The sequence below is a fragment of the Gossypium hirsutum genome, chromosome D02 (assembly GCF_007990345.1).
Source record: "Gossypium hirsutum isolate 1008001.06 chromosome D02, Gossypium_hirsutum_v2.1, whole genome shotgun sequence".
NCBI lineage: Eukaryota > Viridiplantae > Streptophyta > Magnoliopsida > Malvales > Malvaceae > Gossypium > Gossypium hirsutum.
In genome coordinates this window covers 575,119-585,802 of record NC_053438.1, presented here as the reverse complement: position 1 = coordinate 585,802, position 10,684 = coordinate 575,119, and the positions used below count along the sequence as shown (strand labels likewise).

Sequence of the window (10,684 nt, the reverse complement as noted above, 5' to 3'; positions counted from 1 at the left end):
GTTATAATCAAAACACAACCTATAGCCAATGAGGGCTGCCCTTTAACTACAACAATAAAAATTCATTAATCAACTGATATTTTCATTCTAAAATTGCTTTTAAAATCTTTCCAAAATAGAGATGAATGATGCAAATAGTAGATATTTTTATTTACCAAACACAAGTTATAGCATAAATTAAATGCTGCAATTCTTTAAGAACTTACCCCTCAAAAAAGCCTAATCACCAGCATCAAGTTCAAGCAAAAGCTTTTCGTTTCCTTCAACAAGCTCCTAATTTGAAGAAGATGAAAGCACGAATATTAGCATGGAAAGATTAACACCATTAACAGTTTGTCCAATGCTTGTGCTAAGCTCTTTGAGAAACGAATAAACAAATTGCTGTGATCTTTTCCACCAGTGTTTATCATCAGCTCCAAAATCAGGCGTTTCAGAGAGCCGCATTATGTGTAAAATCTTGGGGCAGTTAATGCCATATATTATCATTTGATTTTTGGAGTTTTGGGGTTCCTTTTTATGAGTCCATTGCTCCATTTTCTTTGAACATTATGCTGGAGATGGTTCATCATTTGTTCATAACTCCACGCCGTATCCATGTCAATCGAACCTCATTGTTAATCAGTTGTCAGAATTTCCTAGAAGCAAGATGGCTCTTCTGCAACACTTCAGATAAGCTGGAAGAAGAAAAAATGAGTTCAAAAACCCTGTTTGCTCGTTCATATTTGAAAATACTAATCTTTGCAGTATAAAAGATGTGGTGGGCAGAAAGAAGGGATAAATATCAAAACTAAACATGAACTTTGATTTTATGTGATTTTATGCATGAAATTTTAATTTGATTAAATTCTCACAAATCACAAACAACAGTATCGGAGTAGCACCATTTTATGTTGTTATATTGCATACATAAACAATTATATTAATCCAATATGAAAATAAATGTGTGCATTCATTTCTTTAAATGTGTACAATTGAATCAAATCAAAGTTTCATGAACACACATGAACCACAATACGAGCTTCATGTGAAAAAAGTTCATGTATCAAAATTGCACATTGGACCAAAGTCCATGTATAAATTTTATATTTATCCCTCAAAAGAATGCAGATGAAGTTCTAAATCGGGGAAAATCAGTTCCAAGAAACCGGAAATAGATATATGATTAAAACGAAAATTACCTAATAATCATCATCACCATCACTAGAACTGGAGCTATCATCTTCAGGTTTGCTTTCCATAGAGCCTAAACCTCCTACAGAGATTTTAAACAAAGCAGTTATGCATGGTATAACAGCAATTACTATATGCAATCAAATAAGGCGACTTACTTGTTCTATCAGAAGCCAACATCCAATCTTGAAGACAAACCAATGATTGTAACATCTTTGGTTTTAAAGAGCTACGATCAGTGCTAATCACTTGGGGACTAATGTCAAATGCACTGTCAGAAGCAATGGTGGACACTGGAATGGTTAAAACATCGCGGGCCATTTTTGAAAGCTCTGGATACCTCAAGGAACATAAAGTCCAATACTCCAAGACATCTATTTCACTGTTTAGATCATGGCTTGGTTCTTCTAAATAAAGATCAAGTTGAGACTTCTCCACTTGAGTTCGGAACCTGGCACTTTGAAAGGTTTCATAATCTTCAAACCCATCGTTATTGTCTTTATCATTGGATATTTTACTGGCAGCAGTTGATAATAAGGTAGTCTGAGAAGGGCGTGCTGAATTTTGCATGTATTCATCAAACAAGCCATACAAAGTGTTAACGCTTACGCTAACATATTTCTGAGCACCACTACCATATAGTTTGGTGTAACAATATTCAACAAACTTAATCTTGTATCTAGGATCCAAAATCGCAGCACATGACAATATCAAATTATAAGCTGACCAGTATTGGTTCAATTTCGAGTGCATTTCTCTGACCATGTGAGTCATGAAATTTTCTGGACCTCTAACCATATCAAATAAGCGACTATGAACTTTCCATGCAGCTTTGAAATACAAATTTGAAGTCGGCTGTCTGTTTCTAAAAAATACACACGTCACCTCGTAAAAGACTTTCAGAAATTTGTATAAGACACTCATCTTTTCCCACTCATCTTCTGATAATTTGTGTAGAAAGTTTTTGTCTTGTTCCGCCAAGTACACGAATGCATTCTTATAACAGAAAGCAACTTCTACCATGTTATATGTGGAATTCCATCTGGCAGGGGTATCGAGACACAACTTTCTTTGAGTATCCAAGTTCAAAGTCTTAGCAATTATGTAAAAGTTCTTCTTCCTATGGGGAGATTGCTGCACATACTTAATACCGAGTCTCAACTTTGCAATGATATCAACAACTAGGTTCAAACCAGCTTGCACAATTGAATTCAAAATGCGAAAGAAACAACTGACATGAAAAAACACACCCTTACAAGGGAGATACTTTTTCGCAGCAAGTCGTGATCTCAGCATGTCAGCCACACAATCATCACTCGACAAATTCTCCAGCGTAACACTGAAAACCTTGTGCTCGATGTTCCATTGAACCATACACAAAGCTATCTCATCAGCAACAGACAAACTATCATATGGAGGAGGCATAAGCTTGAACCTTAAAATCCTCCTCTGCAACCTCCATTCATGGTCAATGAAATGCGTGGTGACACAACTGAAGTGATCATCGGAATCGGATTTCCATGTGCTGGATGTCAAACAAATCCGACCAGGACATGTTGCTAACAATTCACGAATATTCTCTCTCTCCTTCACGTATATGGAAATTATATCCCTTTTAATAGAACTCCTACTCAGCACCGGAAATTCAGGACATGCAGCACTCAATAAACGTCTAAAACCCGCATCTTCAACCACACTGAATGGTTGTTCATCAACAATGATCATCATTGCAATCGCCCGATGAATCTCATCGACATCTAGTTTATAGTTCTGTAAGGATGTAGTAGCAGCAATCAAGGTGTCATGCGAAAGAGTGAGACGATTGGCATTCCGTTTAACAGGTTTAAAGCATGCTTCTATTGAGCGCTGATCTACTTCATGATTACCACGTTTAACGCAAGCTTCAATATGACGTCTCAAGTGAGAAGTACCACTAGTAGTTTTAGCAGTATATATTCTCCTGCATAACTTACATATCGCCTTTGAATCTCCTTGTTGTGCTGGAAGCTTCTCGAAAATATCCCAGACTTTGGATGTCGTTTTCGGTCGCTTCGAAGAACTTTCATATATCTCTTCATGAACCACATTTAATGGCGTAACAGCTTCCGCTGAAAGATTCTTGAAAAATTCTGCAGTTGAGACAAATGGAAACATAATAATCTCACACAAATCGAAATTAAAGACTAAACAAAGTGATTTATTGCAAAAATAGAATGAGAGCTTACCTGGACCAAGCTTCTGATCAAAGTTATCCATTAGTTGATAATATATAAAATCCAAAGGGAAAAACTCCAGAGAATCAATGAATCAGTTCCAATGACGCAAAGTTCATGCATGAGAACTGAAAAACCCTGAACATTTGAGATTGGGATTATAATTAAATTCTAAAATACACCAAAAAATCTTAGGGTTCTTCAACTTTCTAATCCATCAAACCAAAAAAAAAACACCAATTTCTATTTTATTTGACTCGGCAGATTGACAAATTTCAACGTCCAACATAAAAAAATTTAGCGACGAATGAAACCCTAAAATCGAAAACAAAAAAAAAGAGAGAGAGAAAAGGGATCGAACCTTAAATTGTGATCGCCAAACAAATACATATCTGATATTAAAGAATAAAAAACCACATAAACCCTAAACGAAAAATGACCCAACTCCAAAATCAATCTTTGTTCCACACTCACTAAAAAGACTTGATTGGTTACAAATAACTCAATTACACCATGAAAGACATAAATTTTTTTTTTTGAAAAAAGGACAGAAATTGGAATAAAATAAGAGAAGATCGTGGAGTTCCTAAACACTCGTAGTGTTAATAGACTGTTCGTAGCAGTGAGTATACAAATGAATAAATTACATTTTGGGGAAATGAAATGTAACAAAAGATATGGTACTAAATGTGTAAATTTTGTAAAATTTAATTTGGGAAATTTATTTCAAAAAGGTAAACCGAGGACAGCATGAGGGTGGGTTTGGATGAACGATGCGTTAGCTGTGATTAATGTAAAAATAGCGGTAATACTGATATTAAATACCATAACGATGTTATGATGTGAGACAAAAGTTAAACCAAAAATTCCTACTACCCAAAATTACCCCGAATCAATTGAAATCCACTTCATCTATCAATTTGAAAATAAAAAAATTTGCAAAGTGGGTACTATCATTAACAACTATTTTTATTTTAGTTACTTAACTTTAATAAATTTTCGTTTTGGTCACCTGTCGTTAATTTAATGTTATTATACACTTATTTTAGTTATATGAACTTAATAAGTTTTCATTTTGTAACTCATTTTATCTTCTAATAACTTAAATGAAAATTTTTGAACAATTTTGTGATCATTTTGTAACTTTTTGAAAGTTGAGTGACCAAAGAATAAATTTACTAATAATTTAGTGATATTGGGTATAATTTACCTTATATCATTTTGATCTTCAATATTTACACATTATATCAATTTGGTTGTATTTTAAAATTTTCAAAAAAATCATTATATATTTTTCGTTAATATAAAACTATTGTCACTTGTAAATACCCATATGGTAGAGGAAGGTCCAGCATGCACGTGCACATGCTAGGCTCAAAATGGTTAATTTTCAGTTTTGGTCATTCTAATATATTTATATTTGAAATTTAATCTTTATACCTTAGTTTCTAACATAATTTAGTATCTATATTTTTATAATATTATTAATTAGTTTAACATTTTATAATGTTATTAATTAATTCAAATAATTAATATCGTTAACTTCTCAATTAAAGTGTTACGTGGTTATATTATATAATTTGAAAGTAGATTTTTAAATCTAAAATGTAGAGGGATTAAATTATTGAAAATAAAGGTAGGAGGGTTAAATTCCAAATGTATGAAATATAGAGACTTAGAGTCATGGTTGTTTGAACTAGATTGGACCAACCAGGGTGTCGATCTAGAGAGGCATCAAACTAGTTGACCCATGAACTAGTAAGAGTCGATTGAACCAATTTTTTTTTTATTTTTTTTAATATATATATTTTTTATATTTATGATTTTTAATAATTTTTTTAATCGAATTGTATGAACCAGTGACCTGATTAATTCGATCATCGATCCGATATTGAAATCCTTGCTTAAAGTATATTTTAATCTTCAAATTTTTGCTTATAATTTGACGTAAATAAATAAACAACTCAACGCGAAATTAAATGGACCATGCTAATAATTAATTATTTATTAAGACACATCGTATTATTATACAATGCCACATGCCAAAATATGATTATGCATATTTAAAACTACATATATCACATTGAAAGATTTGTTATAGTTGAAGTACTATTAGTGTAATTATCCCAAACGTGATCTAAGTAAAATTACAGTAAACCTTTGGATATAAGTACTCTGTTCCATTTTTAAGCTCTTTTACCCATCAAACACAACAAAGAAAGAGACTAAAAAGAGAAGGAAGTTCATCTCTTTTTTTTTCTTTTAATGTGAACATGATTCAGTATTTTGTTTAGGTCGAGTTTATAACATACAATCTCGAAGATGAAGGTTTGAAAACTCGATATCAAAATCGGAACCTCCCATGAAATCCTCGTCTGGTTTTTGCTTTTTCCCAATGAACTCAAGTTTCCCCTCATTTCCTGCAACAACAAGCTACCAAGTGGTCAAAACTCGGAACTCGAAAGAATGAGAGCAATGTAGGTATTCAGTAAGTTTGGATTTATGTCGAATCCGGTCGTTAACCGTCACGATTTAAGTAGGCTTGTCACTCACATGTAGGTTTCCATTTACCTATCATGTATGACCCCGAAAAAACCTGATTCTTGCACCCTTGTCCAGGCAACATAGATTACAACCATGTCAAAGTAGTCCGATAACATGTCATTCATATCTAACATATAGAAACGACCACTTAATCGAAAAAATCAAGTTATAGAACCATACCAAGGAAGCTTGAAAGTGTCTTTCCACCACCCTTGTTTCGTGCAACTGGCAACTATTCTTTCTAATCGTACGATGATTTCCGAAAAAGTCGGTCTTATGAGTGGTTCTTGATCCCAACATTCTCCGATAAGCCTGTTCATACATTATAATCGAAATAAAGCTTAGAATACAAAATAAACTGTACTAATGAACTTGAAGCTTGGAAAGCAAGGAAAATATCCAAGACTTACTCCCTTAATTCCCAAGGACAACTTTTCGATTTGATCTTGAGTGGTGGTCTCTTTTGTTCAAAACACATCAATTTTACGGCCTCTTCGGCGGGTTTAGGATGAAACGGCACTCCTCCTTCAATCATCTGAACACTCATATAGGAAAAACCAGTCAATACCCCGTGAAATCCGGGCATGATCACAATGAATGAAACATCGTGCTTGTTACCTCATATAGCATAACACCGAAAGAATATGCATCAACACCTCGATCGAATATCATATCTTTATGAATTTCGGGTGCCATATATATATCTACAATAGAAACAGAAGCTAAAGCATTAGCAGAAAAGATTATAACATCCAGACGGAAGTTTTTTTTTGTTTGTCACATAACATACTTGATGGATCAAGTTGATCGTCTGGACGTGCTAATTTGGCCTTGTCAGCTGATAATTTTGATAACCTCAATAAACCAAAACCGGCTATCTTCAACTTACCACCATTATCCAGCAAAACATTTCTGGCACCTTACCAAAATTTCAAATATTAAAGGACAGTTCATTACAATAACGTAACATTCAAGTAATTCAACCTGCAAGGCATTCCCTTACTTTGGCTGTAAATTGCAATGGATGATCGGATCCGGTTTACATTCATGAAGGTAATTCATTCCCCTGATATCAAGAAAACGACGGTCATCAAAGCTGTCCCATGTTTGATTATGTATGATATATATATATGATATACGATAACATGATACCTGGCAATGTCAACAGCAAATCTTAAAACTTTGGATGTTGATAGACGCCCTTTCTTTTGAAGGTAGTTTTGGAAGTTGCCCTGAAACAAGGATCGTCGCCATGGTAATGTCAACAGCAATGCATATATACTGGTTAAATAGATGAATCAACATAACAAAAAGACATGCTTACTTTTGCATGATACTCCGAAACAATCATCATGGGAATGTTTTGTGTAACGGCTCCCACGAATTGAACCACATTTGGATGTCGAACTTTTTCTAGTAAAGTTAACTCGTATTTGAAAGCATTTCTGTTAAGGGAACAAATGTGAATGTAACTCAGTGTTAGGCTCTGCAAGAACTACTTTTGGTGTATGCACAAATATACATTAAACAGGAATGACAAACACTTTGAATCCCACGAAAGTGTACAAAGTACATCGGAAGTGTAAAGAACAGATATCGAAAAGGAAAGTACATATCTGAAAAGAAATCAAGGTAAGTGCATACATGCTTTCAGGGTCTGAATAGCTGTCCTTATCAAATATCTTTACAGATACCCTAGTGCCATTCCATTTTGCCACTTGATATGATCCCTGGCAAGTGATTTATGAAATGTCAACTTATAAAAAGGCATAGAATACAAAAAAAAAAAAATTGCCACCCCAGAGGGAAACAACCATGATTGCCTAAAATACATGTCGAAGTTCGCTCGAACGAAAATACGAGCACATGTCTACTAATCTGTCAATACTATCGTGAATGCTGGATGAAATGCAGAATACCATCTGCAAATCAACCGAACCGTCTTTCGTATTGGACCATACATTAGTTTCCAACAGCATCAATCCTGAAAAATGAAATGATGGGGAATCCGTACCTTTGTTATACCGTCAGACTTCCGAATTTGAAGCTCCATCGGGTTAAGCTCGTACTCAGGCACCTCTTGAGGATTAGCAACTGTCATTGGCGTCTTCCTGGTTTTCTAATATCATGGTAGATAGTAAATAACAATCTTCATGCATGCATAATATCGGTAAAAGTACCATGGAAGTCCTTATACTAAGAGTCAAATTAGTCTCTATATGTGACTGACAGAATAATTAAACAGTCAGACATGTTGACGTACAGGGACCAGTTTGTAATAGTAGAAATGGATGGAATTTTTAACAAAAGGGATCGTTTGCTCTTTGATCTAACGTACAAGAACTAATTTGCCCATTTTTTTAGTAGAGGGGGCAAAATGCAATTGAATGTTGGTACAAGGACCTCCATACATAATGACATAAAAATAGAAGCAAAATAGGAAGAAAATTCATTTATCTTACAGGAACTTTGGCTCCTCGGGCCTTCAAAATCTCGTACACTTCTACATTGCCATAGTACTTTGCATCAGCAGCTGCCTGGCCATATAAGAATATAACTATATTTACATTGCTCAACGTTCATTCATATCATCATCATGAATATTGATAAGTAATCAGTTATATAGTGTTGTCAAGGCATATATATCATCCTAATTTGCCAAATCCAACAACACCAGATTATTCACTGACCTCCACAAAATCCCAAACCATATTAATCAAAGCTGATGTGTACAACTTTCTATTTTTTTTACGAGTTTTTTCATGTATTTAGGGAATATCCTGAATCCCATATATGCATATTAATCAAAGCTACTTAGGACATATCCCCATATACTTGACCCACAAAATTGATCAAAGCTAATACGTCCAACTTTCAATATTTTTCAAAGTTCTTTCGTGTATTTAAATGATCATATTCCCATTCCTATATCGAGTCCTTCTAAAGAAGTCTTCGGTGCACCAATGAGATCTCTTGTTTTATTGAGCTTGCTGCCTCTTCAGGTAGCCTCAAACACTGGAGCTCTTCCGTAGGATAAGGAGACAACCCCTATAGACCACCTCTTCAGGCAGCCTCAAACACGATAAAAAGACAAAACCTCGATAAAAGGCCATACGAACTCTATATACAAGAATCAACCTTCGCTCAACACGAAAAAGGTAAATAAAGAAGAAATGTACCGTGCTACCCCAACGATCACGAGCATCAATATTAGCATTTCTACTAAGAAGAAGCTTGACAACCTCAACATGACCTTCACAAGCAGCAATATGTAAAGCAGTACGACCATCAAGATCAATACTATTAACATCAATCCCTCCATTCAACAAATCTTCTACTCCTTTAACATCCCCTCTACACGCCATAAACAAAAGCTGCATAGTCGAATCCAAATTCTCCGGCACCGACATCTCATCTTCACTATTCCTTCGTCTAATTGGGTCCAACGATGATTGCCGTCCAAAGCTAAACCGCAAATTGTTCCGCCGTGGGTCAAGCGACGATTGCCGACTGAATTGACGGCTTAAACTCCGTTTTAAAGACCCGGTTGAGAATTGCCGGGAAATTCCCCGTTTTAACTGCGATGCTAAGTTCTCCATCTTCATTTAAGAAAACCCAAAGTGTAAAAACGATTAGTTCTTCTCTTTTTTTTTGGCTCTGAAAAAGATCGAGAGCCAAAAAATGGAAGAAGAGTTTAAGCTTAGGGGCTCTCGATAATGGAACAGAGGAAAGGGAAACAAATATGATATTATGATGAAGATGATGATGATGATGAAGGGAAGAAGTTGATTTTGGTTTCTTTGGCTCCGAAGTAAACGCATAGCCAACAATGGTGAAGGAGAAAAAAGTGGAAAAATAGTGGAAAAAATTTGGTTTTTCTTAGACGACAACAAAGCCTTTTGCTTTCTAGCTTTTACTCTGTTTTCATTCAAGTTTTTAGTTTTTGAGATTTAGTTATTTTACTTAAAAAGGTAAATCTACTTGGTAGGTTCTTTTATTATATAGATTGTATCAAATTAGTCCCTCTACTATTAAATGTTTCAATTTAGTCTCTATATTATTAAAAAAAATCAAATAAGCCCAAATTTCAACAGAGTTAACAATTACGGTTAAAAATTGTTATTATATTGTTTAATAGAATATATTTTGAAGGCTTCTTATGATAAAAAATATTTTTGTTTGGAGTTGAACTGTGAATGAAAAAGTAAATTTCATGTCATTTATTAAACAATAAATGTTAACTATTTTTCGATTTGGCCTTATTTGATTCTTTTTAATAATATTAGAGGGACTAATTCAATCTTTATAATAGAGGGACTTCCTAGATACATTTATTGTAATTAAAAGGTTAAAATATGTCATCAGTCTATTTACTCTTCCCAAATTTGAAATTTAGTCCATTTACTTTGGTCTAATTGTTAACACTGTTAAAATATTTTTATTAATTTTATTTGTGTGACATTTTGAAATTAAAAAAAATACTCACTTAGTATCCATGGAACTAAAAAAAATGTTGTAATGAAATTGAATTTAACAAAATAGTTTTAACAATGTTAACAATTAGACTTGAAGTTTGAATTCTGAAAAGTAGAGGGATTGATTTCTTAAAAATAAAAGTAGAGGGACTAGATTCTAAATTTAAGAATAGTACATGAACTTGTGCCATATTTTAACCTACTTAAAAAGTTAAAAGCTAAGTCACTTACTTTTCTAATTTAAAAACCGTAATCTAATCATTAACATATTGTTGGTATTTT

General features: G+C 33.9%; 2 protein-coding genes across 3 annotated transcripts; both read right to left on the bottom strand.

The window, feature by feature from the left end:
* Positions 1-126: 126 nt before the first annotated feature.
* On the bottom strand, positions 127-4,277 carry LOC107903443 (zinc finger BED domain-containing protein RICESLEEPER 2). Its single transcript, XM_016829495.2, has 5 exons — positions 3,745-4,277; positions 3,396-3,521; positions 1,329-3,299; positions 1,179-1,252; positions 127-674 (listed from the first exon to the last, which is right to left on the bottom strand). The coding sequence occupies exons 2-4, from the start codon at positions 3,424-3,426 to the stop codon at positions 1,179-1,181; spliced, it is 2,076 nt and encodes a 691-aa protein (XP_016684984.2). The 5' UTR covers positions 3,427-3,521; positions 3,745-4,277; the 3' UTR covers positions 127-674.
* A 1,332-nt stretch (positions 4,278-5,609) lies between these two features.
* Positions 5,610-9,848, bottom strand: LOC107903460 (integrin-linked protein kinase 1). Of its 2 annotated transcripts, none has more exons than XM_016829516.2 (12): positions 9,107-9,848; positions 8,390-8,464; positions 7,942-8,046; positions 7,572-7,657; positions 7,252-7,372; positions 7,080-7,159; positions 6,931-6,993; positions 6,718-6,839; positions 6,546-6,631; positions 6,338-6,462; positions 6,108-6,239; positions 5,610-5,816 (listed from the first exon to the last, which is right to left on the bottom strand). In XM_016829516.2, exons 1-12 carry the CDS (start codon positions 9,530-9,532, stop codon positions 5,627-5,629), a joined length of 1,611 nt encoding a protein of 536 aa, XP_016685005.1. In that variant the 5' UTR covers positions 9,533-9,848; the 3' UTR covers positions 5,610-5,626. The 2 variants fall into 2 exon arrangements, with proteins under 2 accessions (XP_016685005.1, XP_016685013.1); XM_016829524.2 differs by having other exon boundaries at positions 5,610-5,803.
* Positions 9,849-10,684: the final 836 nt, after the last annotated feature.